The following is a 16,942-nucleotide window of genomic DNA, read 5'->3' on the forward strand; positions in this document are numbered from 1 at the left end:
GCGCCGGCTGGGGGCAAACTGCTGGCCAAGCTGCCAGCTGAGCAGTGACGCCCCCGCCCCTTAGCCGAGGGCTGAGACCTGGTTGAAAAAGACGGTCATTTCTAGAGCAGCCGTGCGCTAGCCAGAAGTAGCAGGGCAGCTGCTCCGCAGGGCGAATTACTGATTAATTTGGTTTAAAAAAAGTGATCCGGAAGGTGAGCAGAGTGGAGAGCATCAGCAGGCGGTGGTGGGGAACAGCCCCACCGCCACTCCGGGAGGAAAAGGCTACCCAGACACGAGGTTGCTCAAGGTAAGGTACAAGGGGATATGGCCAAGTCTCCTCTCCAGCAAAAAGGCACCCAAAGCGGAGCTGCAGGGAACGCCCCAGAGAAGAGCAAACAGCTCAGCAGTTGCTTCAGAGCTGTTTTAAAACGGGAGCAGCTCTCCCTCTTCCATGACCTCAATTTTAAGAGAAGCAGGGTTTAATCTAACCTAGATAATTGCAGGCTGCTACCGAAGGTTAATTTTGCTCTGTAGCCTTCTCCCCAGGCTGCTGTCTCTGGCCAGATCTGGTAATTGGGCACCTACAGAACAGGTCAGTTCTCCTTGCTGATTGAATAAAACAAATTACGCTACCATAAATGCTCTGTTCACCCTGTGGCTTTCATCCAATTTGCAGAGTGCCACCTAAAAGCTCCACATCCTGTGGACAACAGGAGAAACTCCAGTTAAGTTGGCAATTCTAGTATTAAGAATAGAGACATTAACTATTACTAATTTGACCTGGGGAAAAGGGGTTTAACAAAAGCACAGTGAGTGGCCTTCTTCGGTGCAGTTCCTTCAAGACCATAATACATGCGGTTATGCTTGCATTTTTCCTAGCACTGCATTTGAAGATGCAGCTTTACTGTGACACCAGCTTTATACAGGGTTTTTGTTTTGCTTTGGGGTTTTTTTAAGACTTCCTCCCCAGTTAGCCATATGAAGAAATTCTTTCCTTTGAGGCAGTTAGTTAGGATGACCTCCCCTTAGTACTCTTAGTCCAGGAGAACTAAAATTAGTGGAAAGATTGGATGGGATGGCGCAGCTCACTGAGAAAGCAGTGAGTGCCACGCGACATAGCGGGTATGTTGCCCGGGAAGAGATAAGTGAGGGTCAGAGTACTGCTTATCTTGGAACTGTGACAGCGTGGATGAAAAGGACTTTCTAAACCATTTCTGAGCTTCCTCATCCATGTAGTCACCATACATTAGCAGACAGTAGTGAAATCCTAGGTTTTATTGGAAGTCCTTATAGTCTCTGCTCCAGCTGCTTTCATGATTCCTACCCTAATTCAAACAGAGCGATCTGTTGCTGAACCTTGGCAAAGGCAGGCAGACGTAAACAAGACAGGCTCCCATTTTGTTCCTGAACTGATCTACAGAGAGGATGAAAATAATTTTGGAAGTCTACTGATTTTACAAGACCTATTAGGTTCCCCCTCATGTTCAATCATCTCTTTTCCCATGTTGGTGTGGAAAATACACAACACTTAAGGTGTCTTAAAAAAACCAGCCCCCCCCCAAAAGATATCACCATTGCTGCACCTGCTTCATCTTGAACATTTTAGCCTAGGACATACATACCGGCACTATTTTAGAATCACCAGATAATCATTCCCTGAGCAGGTCTCACCAGCATCATGTTAAACAGCAGGAAGGCAGCTCCTAGCCCACATTCACGAATGTTCCTGCTACCTGCTAACCATTAGTTGAACAAATAAAGGAAAAAAAAAATCAGCATTGTTTTCTGACATCCAGAATTTCTTCAGTAGGTAGGGACTTTGTACTGTATGAACTCTTCTAACATTAGAAATTGAATCACCGCAAGGTCCCTTACGGTCAGTCTGTGCTTCTGGGATGTATTTTCATAACAGTTAGGAGAAAGTAGCAATAAACAGTAGTTTAAGTCTTTCTCCTCAGTTAACCAGATCAAGAAATTCTTTCCTTTGAGGCAGTAAGTCAGGAAGCCTTGCAAAAAAAGGTCCAGAAAACGTGGTTACTAAGGTTTTTTGCTTGGCTTTTGCTAGGGGTGTTAGCAGCTGAGGCTTGAAAAAGGAAAGGCCCAAGTTTACCTACGCATCTCCTTCTCTGGGTTACCAGAAGAACTTCATTTGACTAGGAAATACAAAACAAAATCTGTTTGTTGGCACAAACAACAGTAAAGCTGCATCAATTAAAAAAAAAAGGCTAGCATTAGAAATGGTTTAATTAAAAAAAAAAATCCAACAGTTCCCCAGGAAGCCATACTCTTTTGGGAGACTAAGCATCTCATTTTGAGTTTACTCCAAACTGAACATCTAATCAAAATAGGTAACGCTACAGCATTTTCAAGTTGCCTTTAGCAGTGTAAGTTTCATTTAAGTCTAAATCAGCATCAGGCTCCATGGCAAAACCTCAATGACAGTTTAGTCATACTTCAAGCAGTTTTAAAAGTCTCTTCAAAATTCAGATAGGTTGTTTCAGTACTGGAATCACTAGAATAAACAACAGAATACAGATTACATAGTGACTGGTTTGTTAATCATAATTCAGGTAATAAAATATCCACTGCATCCTGCTCAAAGCAGCATTTATTAAAGACAGTATCAAGATAAGTCAATGCATAATGAAGCTTTCCCTCCTACAAATATGTAAACAGGTTGACAGCGAGTTATTATTACAATATAAAAATTAAAGCTTACATTGCATTTTTTTAAAGCTACTAACTTCAGTCTCAATGTAAACAGTCTCTGGTCTGTAGCATTTAAAAATAGGAGTTCTTGAAAAATGTTGAAGTATCACCTTTGCAGATACACATTTTTGTAGAAAAATACTTAAAAATACCAACTTCCCATTAATAAAAGCAACACCAAAACACATTTTTTGTCATGACCAGTGTGTTAAATGCATCTAGCATTTACTCCACCACTCTGTTTAACAAAATTATCTTCTGTTCATTTTAAAATTCATTATAATTTGCAAAAAGTATCTTGGATAATATTCAGTTACTTTCACATAGCAAAGCAATTAGCATTAAGTAGCTAATATTGGCAATTACCTTGTAATCAGAGTCTGGCCTAAGTTTATTTGCAACCAAGGCCATCAATTTAATCCTCATCTCAAACTGTGTATTTTAACATGTAACATGTAGGGTCTTGCTAAGAAATCTGACTCAGTTCAGATATATTTTGGAAAGGCTTGAAACCTTTGTGTGATTTAACAAGAAATACGTATTCTCTTTCAAAGTACCTTTAACCTCTATATAAGTTTTTCTTTAAGTATATTAGCAGTCCTGTTGGTGGCTGTCAGTCAATTCTCAGGAAACCCTTTGTTCATAAGATTATATAATTTGACATGAACTACATTTTACATTCCAAAACCAAAAAGAATGTTAAGTTAAATTTTCATTTTTGTTTAACATTTTTCCAGGAAGTTTACTGGCAAGAGCTAGACAGATCACTTTTGCAGTTGCTAAGGCAAAAAGTTTGAAAATTCCCTGTACACAAAGTTTAAAAGATTGTGTAATATTTCAAAACCAAACTAAACTAAATTCAATAAGCAGAGAGAAATGCATATCATTGGGAAGAAAGCTAATCATGCCATTGTGCCCTGCCAAGCATCAGCTGACAACAAACAGCAAGGAAAAAAAAATTAAGATAATATAGTGGACCAGTTTCAGGATGAATTCAAAGAGCAAAACCGAGCTGTCAAGAAAAGAATTTTACAGTAGGACTAGACTAAAAAAAACAGGTAGGAAAACACTGGAACTTCTATCACTTAAGACAGTATCTGAGAGAACACAAGTACATTTATACGCAAACAGTAATGAATATGTATAATACTGCCAGCTTTCCTAGTTCCATACATAGTTCAGAAAAAGGAGAGTTTATTTAGCCTTTGTCACTACTTAATTAGCAAGTTAAGTCTGCCAGAAGTTACAGCCTCAAGTACGTAACAACACATACAGCAACTTACTGACCACAAGTGTGGTAGAGCCTAAACTACTCAGATGATCTCTGGCCCATGAAATGTGAAAAGAACACAACCCCGAAACAGGATCTACACTAATCTGTAACAGGAACTGTAATTCTGAAAGAAGGGCTTACCCTGCTCCTTCATGCAGGATTCTGATTTGTAGAAAGATGACAATTTTATTGCCATGTTTGCCATTAAAACAAACATAATGAGTCAAAGCAAGATGTGGCAGCAAGTGCTCAAGGAGGACACTCAGGTGGAAAGTAAAAGTTAGAGGTTCCACCCAAGGCTCAGGTTAGTCTAATTTTCAAAGAGGGGCGGGATGCAAACACAAAAGCCTCAGTTTCCTCTAACGTATTACATACCTTAACATACACACAGCCTTTCCCTACATTCAGGGAAACAGATGAGAAGCACAAACATTCCTGGGGCACAAGTGATGAACTACACCCCAGGGAAGCTGCCTTTCCGATCACTGCCTCCCCCCACAGACAACAGCTCCATCTAGAAGCTAGATCACAAGTTGCAGTTTTGGTTAGAGGATGGAATTTTTGCACTATACTCATTTGGGAGAGAGCAGCCTTCCTGTCTTCTGGTAGGAAACCGCATCTCCGGGTAAATAAAAGCTTTGGCCTTTTAATCACATATGGACTGTTACAACTTCCTACTCAAGCCTTTAACTTCCTGCGCCATCAGTATTGTTATATTTGACCAAGGCTTTGCACTTGGCTTACAAATGCCTACAATAGCAAGTGAGTAACGCAATGCCAATACAGACCAGCTGCATTTTTATCCATACAATTCAAACCCTGGCCCAAAGTCTACAGAAGATTGCTTCAAATGCCAGTATATATTAACAGGCCATTAAGTGCCTACCAGCAGTGAACCCACTATAGCTGTAACATAAAGAAAGAGAATTGCAGCAAACTCAAGCCTTAAGAATATGTTTAAAAGCGCTGCAGTAGACTTGCAGATGACTGTCATACCTGGAGGAAGGTCTAAGGATTGGAGTCCGAGATCCAAGGATAAGAGGGATCGCACACCATTTTCTTTTCAAGAAAAGTAACACCATCTCTCCCCATGCCAAGTAATAAAATACTATCTATGAAAAGTGGGTGTTTTCTCCCTGAATCTCCAGTAGAAATATAGTCACACAGAAAACTAAAGTCAGCCTAATTCTAAGAATTGCAAAAAATAGAAGCAAAGGGGACCTCAAAAAGTCATTTTGACAAGTCCCTGCCTTGAATGACATTCCAAATTTAATCTCTGTGCAAACAATTATGCCATGGGACTCTAGGTTATAAAATGGCTGACTAAATCAGCTAGACTTTTAGAAAAAGCTATTTGTATGTAAATATTTTAGTAATTCTTTAGCAATAAAAGAAAGTACTACAGAGCCAATTTTAGAATCCACATATGATAAGAAATATACACACATGCATGTTCTTATATATATATATTTTCATTCTTAAAGCAATGCACAGCAAAACCAAACCAGGGCCTGAATAATCTATCATACATGCCTTCATGTCAGCATGATTTCTAATACACAGCTGATGGGCTGATCAGATCCCTGAGGTCTATCACTGGAATTGCTACAAGTTTTCCTTACCACAATTTTAACCAAAAACTAACTTAAATCATGTTACATCTCTGTAGGTGAAAGAGGAAGAAAGACACAAACAAAACAGCAACAAAAAAAACCCAAAACAAAAAGCCACACACGAGAAAAAGCCACAAAGCCTTGCAATACATAGAAAGGCACCTGATAATATTGTTAAGTGTTAGTAGCAGTTCTCTACAGCATCCTAAGTGTACTTAAGCAATCAAGGTAAATTTAAAAAAGATCATGAAATACAAGAATTGCTGGCATTCAAAAGATAAGTCTAACCTACCTAAGAAGTCACTAAAATTACATGTGCAGCTCTAAATCAGTAAGTGTGCAAAACTATACAGTTTTGCATAAAGTGCTAAATGTACCCCCAGTTTGCACCTATTAGTGTTATGTAAGTTTGTTAAGCTTGGCAATATGATGCAAGAAGATGATCTTAAGGACGTACCGTATCTACCTTGTCTTCCCTTTTCCTTCCCCACCATCATCCACTGTCCTTTAAACTATAAATTTTTAAATTACACAAAGGCCTTTTCAGGAATTGTAGTTCAGAAAAATATTTCAAGTGTAACTATCTTTCCATGTAAACTTGGGGACACTATGGGTTCGATTTTGACAAGTTCCAAATACTTACAACTTCTGCTAATTCAATTGGAGTTGTAATTATTTCAGTCTGTTCAATACCTCTGGAAAAAGGCTGTTTCCTGTTCCTCATTTAACTCCTATTTAAGGAGTGCTGAAATTCATACTATAACTTGTCCAGATTTAAGTCTAAACAATAAGCAATTACAGAAAAGCAGAGTAATACTTTATCCAACCATTTAGGTTCATAAAACCAAGTCCTACCATAGCTATTCATACATACTCATTATATGAATCATACACAGATCTTTAACACTTAACACACTGAATTCAAGTTATTATAATACAGCAGTTTGTCTTGCAGGCATTGTACAATACACTTAGAAGTATACCGCGGGTCTCTTCTTTACTCTGTATTTCAGTGATCCATACCGTATCTGAGGGGGAAAAAAAAAATTATAACTTAACAAAGAGTTGAGATCGCTTCAGGCAGAAATATTATTTACCTTTCCACTAATCCAATCTAGTAAGCATTTTAAATGTGCTTTGGACACTCCACAGATTCAGTAAGAGAATCTACCTATGACTGAACGAGATACAGTTTCAACAGAATTGGGCAAGAAGGGTAAGCCTCAACTGTTTTCCCAGAATTACCCGAAAACTTTTATGAGATTCCATAGACATTTATTCTGAAATGTCTTTAAATTTTGTGACACATGCAAATATAAAGCACTTTGAATCCTACATAGAATCCTCTCTTTGTGGGTTACAAGTCAAAGTAGGCCATATATGTATGGGAACTAAAAAATTCTGAATCTTCTTTAATCCATTAAACAGCAGATGTTTAAGTGCGCCCAACCGAGACACGCAAATGCAGATGACAATACCGCTATCTACAGCCCTTTCAAGGGGAGCAGTTCCTGGAATTTGTGCTTGGTGGTGCCAGAATTAGCATTTCAAGCACGGAGCCTATTTCATCTCCTCCTCCCTTTGTTCCTCGCTTAGTTTGTTTCATTCATATATGTCCCTTCAACACCCAAAGTACAAAAGCTCCAAGCTTAGATATTATCACATACTTTCTTCTCCATTTAGCATTCTAAGACCCAGTTATTGTTGATAACCCCTCTGAGATTAAGAAAAAAAAAAAATTTCTGCATTACGAATGCCAAGGTACATTGTTACAAACAGTTAACTAAGATTATACTTGCCTCTTTACGGCCTTTAATAGTTTTCACAGATTTCATGCTCTGAGTTCTTCGAAGGCCTCTCTGAGCAAACATTTCATCCTCTGAATGTGTCCCCTCCATCTCTTCATCTGTTTTATCATCTCCAGGATTTTTTTCCAGTGGAGTTTTGTAACCTTTAAAAGACAGTTTTATAAAAATGTTTAAGAAGTAGCTGTAACTTTTAGATTTTTAAGAAAGCCATGAGTTAGCTTTAACACACATCCTTTATTCTTTTAAACGATATGGTCAGTCTGCCAGCTGTTTCAAAACAGCAAAACATCTAGTCTGCCAGGAGCTTGTTACTTATAATTCTGCCCTTTGTAAGTAACAAGCCACTTCATTCCATACATATGTAATGTAGTGGTTCTTCAACTGTCCAAAAGTAAACCATCAGTCTGCTACCATCTTCTGCTTTACACTGAACTCCAAAAACCTCAGTGGTCATCTTGAGAAGTACTTCAGGTTTTTGGCCACAATCCCCATGGGAGGTGGGTTAGACTAGATCTTTAAAGGTCCGTTCCAACCAAATCATTCTATAATTCTGTGATTCATAGGATCTTTCTTCATACTTGTATACCTCTCTCCATATTTAATACCAAAGTTCCTTTCAGATCGATACAATGCCAAAGTACTATTAAGGGTGGTTTAAATCCTACAAAAATAGGACCAAGATTATTACCACAGATTCTCACTAGAGGGCGCAAACTGCTTAAAAACACCTGCTGAAGAGATCCTTAGGGTCCAAAAGCCCTGAAACACCATCACAAACTTGTAAAGCCCCGGAACATAGTCTGGTTCTTCCCCTCTGCCAAGCTCTCCTCTTATAAGGCCATTCCAGAACCTACAAGCTGTAACACTCCAACACCTTTTAGACTCCAAACCCAACTTTATTCATGATCCATGTACACTTCATCTTAAGCCAGTATTTTATTTAGGCTTAATTAGATTCTCTTCCTTTGGTCATTTCATTTTTTTCCTGAAATTAGAATCATGCTCACGTACTCCAGAGCTACTTAAGGCAGACTTGCCTCTTCTGCCATTCTGGAGGTAACATGTCTCTACTTCCAACACAGTGTCAATTCGTCTTTTTCAATATGGAAGGTTTGAATTGCATCTGTTACTTACTCAGTTTCTGACTAGGGATGTTTGCAGTGACACCAATACTTCCTTATCTCTATTTTGTAACACCTCTTCTGATGCATTAAAATCACATTTGCCTTTTTCACAGCAAGCATACTGGCAGCTCAGTCATCCTATGATCAATGTCCTTCCACAACTAGGTCTTTTCAACTGATTTGCACAGGAGCTCCCAGCTCTGATCACAAAAAATAACATTCTGCTAAGTGCAACAAAATATTGCTACATAGTGTTCCTAACTCTATCTGTAGTTCGTTCTTTTTCAAAATCTCTAATGCTGAAGAAACTTCAAAGAAAACAAAGAGGCATAGGCTAGGTTTGGGTCTAGGAGTAGAAACAATTAAGTTAAACTAGCTCTAAGAAAGCATTTTGACATGTGAGATTTAATCTCACAATCAGTGGTTCTTTACACAGTATAAACTGTACCTGAGTAATTTCTTTTAAAATGGAATTTTGAGCATTTGCAAGCTATTTCAGACAGATAACTAACGCTCTCTTACTCAGGAATAGCCCCTGCAGGACAGCTGCAGTGACATCATCCCTAATGCAACTCTTGAATTAATAGGCTTTCTCTCTGGCCAGTACCCCCTGGCTTTACACTGACCTGTACAGGATATACCTTCTGGGCTCAATTAGCAATTCAGTTTAGGGCCATTCAGGTGTCCATTTATTCCTCAGAAACACCATGGGCTACCATGCAATTCCTGGAATTCCTTGTGCTCCACAAGCACCACCCCTCCCCAAAATGGAGGGATGAGAAGAAATTACAGGCATTGGTGAAAAGAAAAGAAATAGGCCAGAGCTATTTCTTTTGTGTGAAATATCAACCACTTTACATTGTAGCCTAACCATTTAAAAAGGTGCAATTGACAGCCTTCCACTGAAACCTTCCTTCAAGCATCACAGGCTCAAGAGCAAAATAAATAATAATCATCATCATCATCAACAACGATGTAAGACTAATAATAAAATATCTCTGCAAAAACATATATTGGTCACTGCACACCATATTTTGATGTGCATCAGTCCATTGTGACAACTTAATGCCTTCATTATTCCTATCACAACAAGCAATTTTACATTTTAAACTATCATTACAGATCTACTGAAATAATTTTCATTAATTTTCTGTTCCTATTATTGAGCTTCCATAAATTTTCATGTTTCACTTTTTGTACATTTGTCACAGAAACACCACTTAATCGTGTATTTTTTTACTTCCAATTAAGCTTTACTTTGGCAAAGATTTCTCATTGCTAATTGGCAAAGATAGGAGTAATGAGTACAGTATGACTACACTGTTAGTGGCTGCAAGAAGAAAATAATTCAGGGAGCATTTCTCAACTGTCGTAATATATCTTGCTCAAGTCAACTCTGTTAAGTACACTGGAATTCTTTGAGGCCTCCTCCATTTCTAAATGGGGTAAAGTATTTCTGCTTTCCCACTTTTGTCTTCGGTAAATGTTCTTTCAGCTAGAAAAAAAAATAGATAGATACTTACCTGAAGATTCACTTGCAGAGGCTCTGGTTTTCTTTGTTGCTTCTGGTAATGTCTGATAGGGTCTCTGTCCTACTGGCTCATCTCCTTGTATAGTAGTCAAATCATGCATACTGAAACTTCTCAGTTTCTCAGTTATTGCACCTTGACTCTGAAATACAACAACAGTATCTTTGAAAACAAAGCAGAGGTTTAACTTTGCTGTTCAAGCTGGGTTAAGATGTTTAAGCCCATGCCTCCTTGTTGCACTACAAAATTCATTGAACATAAGCATGCGGTAGATTTACATTTGCTTTAAGTATTGCTTTTACCCAAGCCTAACTGTATATTGCTCCTAGATAAAAAAGTTACAGATAAGCTAGCAATTTCATTACAAATATCCCGTTTCACTCCTTTAATCTGAGCAACTAAAGGCTTTTTGGGTGAGGGGACATGTTTAAAAGAAAAAAAAAAAAAAATCAGAAACGCTCAATTCACTTCAAATATTTTTCTCTAGCAGTGCTAGGTAGCATGACAGTGGGTTTAACACTTCCTTTTTAAAAAGTGTGGTTGAAGATAAATAAAGATTTCCGCTATTTTATATTTTACCCTCTACAAATTTGAATATGCATAAGAAAGGAAAAAAGTGTTAAAAATACACTCTGTAACATGAACTCAAGTAACCAAGAAACTGGCAGCACTACAAAAACTCTAGTTGACAGAAACTTGAAACCACAAACCAAAGAGGTCCTGCCTGGACTACAGGCTAGCAGGTTCTCTTACTAATACAGCTTTACTGACATAATACCAACCCAAAATCTAATGCTACATATAAGGATAGTTGATCACATCTCAACATTAGTATTCCTTCTCTGATCGTATTTACATCTTTTCTACATGGACATACAGAAAGTTCCCCTTTGGAAAGGAGGGTCATCAAGCAGCTCTTTCATCTTACATCAGACGATGTTATTATTAAAGCACTGAAGCTTAATTTATTGTATAAGCAACTAAAATGACAAGCACATTACTCAGTGTCATGTTAAAATAACATTTAATTCTTCCTTCTCTGGCCTACGAGACAAAAAGTTACCGTTTCAGGAGAAGGCTGACAAGCCCGTGCATGAATCCCACTTCGAGCAAGGGTTCAAGATTTTGTTTCATTCTTACAAATGAAGCTTTTAAGTAGAATTCCTCATTTGAGGATTATGTTAGCTAGCAGTAGCAGAAATCTGGGTACAATTCCACACGCCTTTCTCTGCAACAGCACCAGCAGAAGGCAGTTCTTGCACCACAGGCCACAGCCATTTGTTCCCACTCTCATGGCAACAACTGTTTGCAGATGGTAGACCAGCACACGAAATTATTCCACGTTAAAAATAACCATGTAAAGTGAAGAGATAGAGTGATACTCCTTAAGCTTGCATGGCCACCAAAGACGGGGGGGGGGAAGTTGCTGAAACCTAATACTCATTTTCTAATGACTACTCATTAGTACAGCATATAAAGCTAAGATACTGTGCTACACAGGCAAGAAGAACCTATTTTAATTTTTACACCACCATTCACACATTGCCACTAAACAACAAAGAAAAGGTTTCCTATGAGAGAAGTAGAAGTCTTTACTTTTCTAGTTCTTCCTACATACATGTAGGATGACTGACAGTTCTCAAGAACACAACTACAGCTTGCCTTTGAGTTAAAATGCACTACTGACACTGAACAGTGTGTATAAGCTATTGTAGAAATTCTGAAGTTAATTTTATTGCCTGAAATGGCTTATTTAAGGCAGGTCTGTCCTGCCTTAAGGCAGGAATCCTGCCCTTCTGCTGCTCCAGTTCTTGCTTTGAAAAGCATTTGCACAGTAAACCGAATCAGAAACAAGCCATCCCTGAGAACTAACAGTCAAGCTGCCAGGACACTAAAGAAAAGAAGAGAACTGGAGAGACAGGACTGCTTCTTTTGACAACAAGTAACAGCTTACAGTATCTGCTATAACACATAACGCTGTTGATCAGTCTGCATCCACTGTTTGAAAGAGATGCAACTGGACTCAGGTCTCAATCACTGAACACTGATGAATGCATAAAATGTACCCATCTGGTTGTCAGCAGAATCCATATAAATTCAGCACAATTCCACTCACTAAGCGTGGACAGAATGTACTATAAAATAGTAACAGAAGCTGGATTCGGCCAGAAACAAGATTATGGAAAGACACACTTGCATAACAGTTGAACAGCACGTTCATTCATAGTATGATGTACTACAAAAAGACATTTGGAAATTGTACAAGAGAATATAATTAAGATTATAACAACTAACATGCTAAGAAAAATTCACATTACAAGCTTGTATTTCCTATTCCACTGTAGATATAGAGGACTAGATCCAATCTGGGAACGTTCAGCCTTATTTTTCAGTGCAGCTTCTGGATACAGAATTTTGTTTTTCAAAGGGGAAAAAAGTCAAACTATGTGCCATAAAATAACATTGTGCCCTTAACCAAACTGCACGCTCAATGAGGCTAGAGCTCCTGTGGAGTACTGCCTCATTCAGCGAGGACATAACAGATTCCTACAATGGGCCCTTCATTTCAAAACTACTTGCCAAGATGGAAAGTTTCACTCAAGTTACACGCAGCAAATATTAAGAAGTTTGAAAGAATACACATACAAATAAGAGATGCAGCACAGATGTCTGAGAGTCACAGTAGGAATGGGGGCTGCACCACTGCTGCACTGCACAGTTATGGTCACACATTACACAAATCCTATGCAAGTACTCCCTACAATTCCCCCAGTCTTCTCCTGCCTGAATGCAGTCTCCACCACACCCCTAGGAAGATCCAGTCTAGCCAAATCAAGATTGATTTCTACTTCACTCCACTGCATAGACTAATTGTAGGACAAATTTCAAGGTGTTTTTTGTAGGTTTTTTTAATTATAAAAAACCCCATATCACTGTGCTCATACAGCACTTAAGATTTAGGAAGATTCTTCCACTCCCCATGCCCAAAAGAAGCAGATAATTGCTTTCCGCCAAAACAAAGCATTCCGTGAGGGTCTGAATTACTATCAGCTCAGAATAAAAAGTCTGGCTGAAAAATATTAAATACCCTCTGCTGCAGGAAATGAGAGATTAAGTACCCTCTACTGCAGGGAATGTGAGAGTAACATTCACATTTAGAATATTAATGCATTAAGAGCTTTCATATCTTGTTTGAAAGTTCAGAGAGTTACTAGCCACAGCTTGAAAGAAGATGTTTGCCTGCAAAACAGAAGGCAGAGCAATCCAATTGCAGATGGAGCTGAAGGGGGGGGAATCTCCTGCTTCCAACACTCATGCCATAGGTACGGCAGCAGCCATTGATACAGCAGCAACCATCACCTCTCCCCAGCCATACACAGAGCATCAAGATGCTGCTCACAAGAAGATGGCAGAGCAGTTGCCACACCTGCACTGGTGTCCTATTATTTCAACAGTTCCTATCAGTAAAGAAGAAATACAGTGGGCTGCATCCAGCCCAGAGGCTGCCAACTACACTACACCACAAAAGACTGAGACACACACATTAACAATTACAATGCAGGCAAAAAAGCAGAGAACAACTTCAGTGCTCAAATTTCTATGTAAATGAACATTGAAGAGAGATTAACTGTAAAGTTTGTGTTGTCTTAAACAAAATGCAAGTCTTGAAGAATGAGTCTGCTTATTTATTCAATAGTATTTCCTAAAACATATTAAACACTTTTCAGAGACCACATTCATTACCAGTGACCAACCTGAAGCACTAATTTAAGTTGTAATGGGTTTCTAAATCTAGTTTTTGATAAATACAGCCTACTTAAGGGACTCCTTTTGACACTACTCAGACTCTAGTAAGCTATTAGTGTGCCGTTTCATCAGCTGACCCTCATATATGAAATGCCCTTCTCTTTTTTTATTGAGCATGTATTTTTATAGTCTATATACTTAACCCAGGGAAGTTGCTGTAAACAGACACCACACAGTATGTCTGCCTCAGGGACTCTTTTTTTTGGTGTTTAAATTGGACTTGCACCCCCTCAGTGGTCAGGATCACTGAACAAAGCTGCTTTCCTTCATTGGACAAGTTCTCAATGGACTGCGTGTCCACAGAGCTGCTTGGAGCTTTATGGCCGCAGAGCTGCAGTGTGCAGCACCCACATTCCCAGCTGTTCTCTCCCTGATCCGATCCGGGCTGACGGGGAATGACTTCTGTTCCCTCTCAACCTGGAGAGGGACTGCTGTCCCGTGAATGACCTCTGCAGCATGCCAGGCAGTCCTCATTAGGGAGGAGGGATGAAAGCAGTATTGCTGGTGAGCTGAGCTGCTCATCGTGATATTGGCTGTACGCCACAGCTGGCTGCAAGATACCTCCCTTCCTCTGCCATGTCCTGAGTGGGAAAAGGGGAAGTCTAAGCAAGGCCATTAGAATAATATTCAACCAGCAAAGAGGCAGCAGACTCAGGATGACTAGAAGACATGCAAAAACACAGCCCTCAAAATGTTGTTTGTTTGTTTTTTTTTTTACCAAATAATACTTCACAAATGAACAATACTTGTGTGACCTCATAAAGGACAGTGCATTTCACATCTTAATTAGCAACCCTTCCGCATGTGGTGATACAGAAACCAGTTTTCACTAGTAGCTTGAGAACTCAGAATTTGTGTGTTGGCAAAAATTGGAATGTACAGGTAACTGGCGTCTCAGAAGATGTGGAAAGCAGATGCATCAAAATACAAGATATAATCAGTGGAACTTAGTGTTGTGGACATAATTTCCACAAATCCATATACTATTGAGCTGAAAGAGCTCCAACAACTTTCCTATTATTAAAGGCATCTTGTTGCTGATTCTTTTATACTCCAAAGAAAATTTTTATTAGTCACCTGTAAAAGTCAGTCTAGACCATATTTCACCTCTTAAGTCTCCTGAAATCAGGATTTTACAAATATTTGTTTTCTTAAATTAACATGTGTAACACAATTTATTTTTCTAATGTATGCTATTCAGCAAGTTTTGAAACACTAAATCTTATATGAACAGCAGCTAACTAGTACCAGCTAAAAATATCAGTATAGGAATGTAAGCTATAAGCCATGACTCCTGCCAATTACATTTTAACTTACCTACAGGGGAGCAGGTTTAAATCTATGTCAAATTTCGGCAGACTGACTTGGCTGTCTGATCCAGCCTCCCCTACACAGCCAACTAGGCTTTTAACACTAATCCCATATTCCTTTGACAGCCCTTGGAGAAAACTGCTCTTTCCCACACTTGATTGTGAAAACATTCCAGAGAGTTTCCAAGCAATTTTACCACCTTGCTAAAGTCAGCATAAGCAGACATCGTAGTATCTTTTGCTTGGACACTTTAGTGAACAGAAGCTTTCTTTGGACCTCCTCTTGTGTTTAACCTCCCACATTCTCTACTCCTAATTTGAGATCTAGTATGTCAGAATAAGCATGCCTGCTCCTTCAAAAATAAAATTTAAAAAAGAAAAAAAGTGATGAAAGTGTATCTCCTTCCCATCAAAACTGATCCCACTAATAGGATTCCATTCCTGAAATCCTATAGCATGCTCCACCAACTCATGCTGAAGGGATAATCTTTTCACCTGCTGGAGGCAGCAGTCAACTCTTGAAAAACAGGGAACAAAAATCAAGAACACATGCATTGTCTCCATTTGCTTGCATGGAGCAGTCACGCTCAGCTTTCTGGAATGACGAACTGAAGAGAGGTTTTACGTGCCAAAATAAAGATTTTCAGAGTCTCTTCTTTCATAGTGTTTAAAAATCATGTCTATTTTAGGTCTTTGGTATTGTGGTGGTTGTTTTGCCCAAGCATCTCATCTGCACTGAACTAACTCTGTACAAACATTCATGAGCATGTTTAACAAGTTTTAACAAATAGAGCAGGCATCTTGCCAGTCACAGCTGAATAGCGATGAAATCTAAACACAGACATTTAGGAAAAAGTTATTCATTATTTCAGAAGAAAGTGGGAGGAGATACTTGTGTTATTTATTTTACAATATTTCTGTAACACCTTAAGGATTAACAAGGCAATATCCAACCTTAGCCAGACATAAGGAAAACACACAGAGCATAAGTATCATTACAGGTGCACATTGTAATAAATTATGATTTGCTGTTTGGCAAAGAATTTGCATTTTAGCATTTGGCATAGTTCTTAAACTTTTTCCCAGTAGAGTACTTTGAGGTTTTGTTTGTTAGTTGTTGGGGGTTTTTTTTAATAACCTATTTTCACTCTGGATACTTTCATTCCTTTAGAGGTGTATTCTATTTGATTCTAAATTATTTCATGCCTCAAGGCAATACTAAGAATTTGAATAACAAAAAAAGAACCAGTGATCATATTGAATCACATTCTTAGTATTTTTGGCTCATTATGTCCATATTTTAAAATAAAAAAAGATATTTTTCACACTACCACCCACATATATCTTTAAAAAGAGAGAACATGAACAAACAAGGGATGCATGACTATTTTTCCAAAGCTTTTTGAGACAGCATTTGAAAATGCAGTTTTTAGAAATGTCTTTGATTTATAAAGCAAGAAGTTCACATACAACCACAGAAATTTAAGTTAAATGCTAGCTGTACCTACTTAACTTTGACAGCCAGGGATCTCTACATTGCTTTCTGTTACCTACTAACAGTGTTCAGGTTTTCAGTCCTGTTACTATGAACGCAGCAGTTTCATTTATTCCCAGGAAGAAATTAATCCTGACCACCTTAAAACTATCATTTAGCTAGGACACACACACCTTTCCACACTTTTTTTGTGTTTTGGTTTAAATGACTATTAGGTAGGATACACATCGCCTAAAGTTATACTCCTTTTGGTGGGCCACAAGTTGCTTTGAATCTTATAAGCTTGTATTTT

General features: G+C 38.5%; 1 protein-coding gene across 1 annotated transcript in view; it reads right to left on the reverse strand.

Annotated features, from left to right (window-relative positions):
• Window positions 1–2,580: 2,580 nt before the first annotated feature.
• The window catches only part of REEP3 (receptor accessory protein 3), a 42,651-nt gene continuing 28,289 nt past the window's right edge, over window positions 2,581–16,942 (reverse strand). Inside the window, exons 6-8 of the mRNA XM_009325827.1 lie at window positions 10,033–10,180; window positions 7,377–7,528; window positions 2,581–6,605 (exon numbers count right to left, since the gene is read on the reverse strand). Coding sequence (XP_009324102.1) covers window positions 6,549–6,605; window positions 7,377–7,528; window positions 10,033–10,180 — 357 coding nt within the window. The 3' untranslated portion in view covers window positions 2,581–6,548. The remainder of the gene's footprint in view (window positions 6,606–7,376; window positions 7,529–10,032; window positions 10,181–16,942) is intronic.

Source organism: Pygoscelis adeliae, unplaced genomic scaffold, assembly GCF_000699105.1.
Source record: "Pygoscelis adeliae isolate BGI_AS28 unplaced genomic scaffold, ASM69910v1 Scaffold4, whole genome shotgun sequence".
Classification (NCBI taxonomy): Eukaryota; Metazoa; Chordata; class Aves; order Sphenisciformes; family Spheniscidae; genus Pygoscelis; species Pygoscelis adeliae.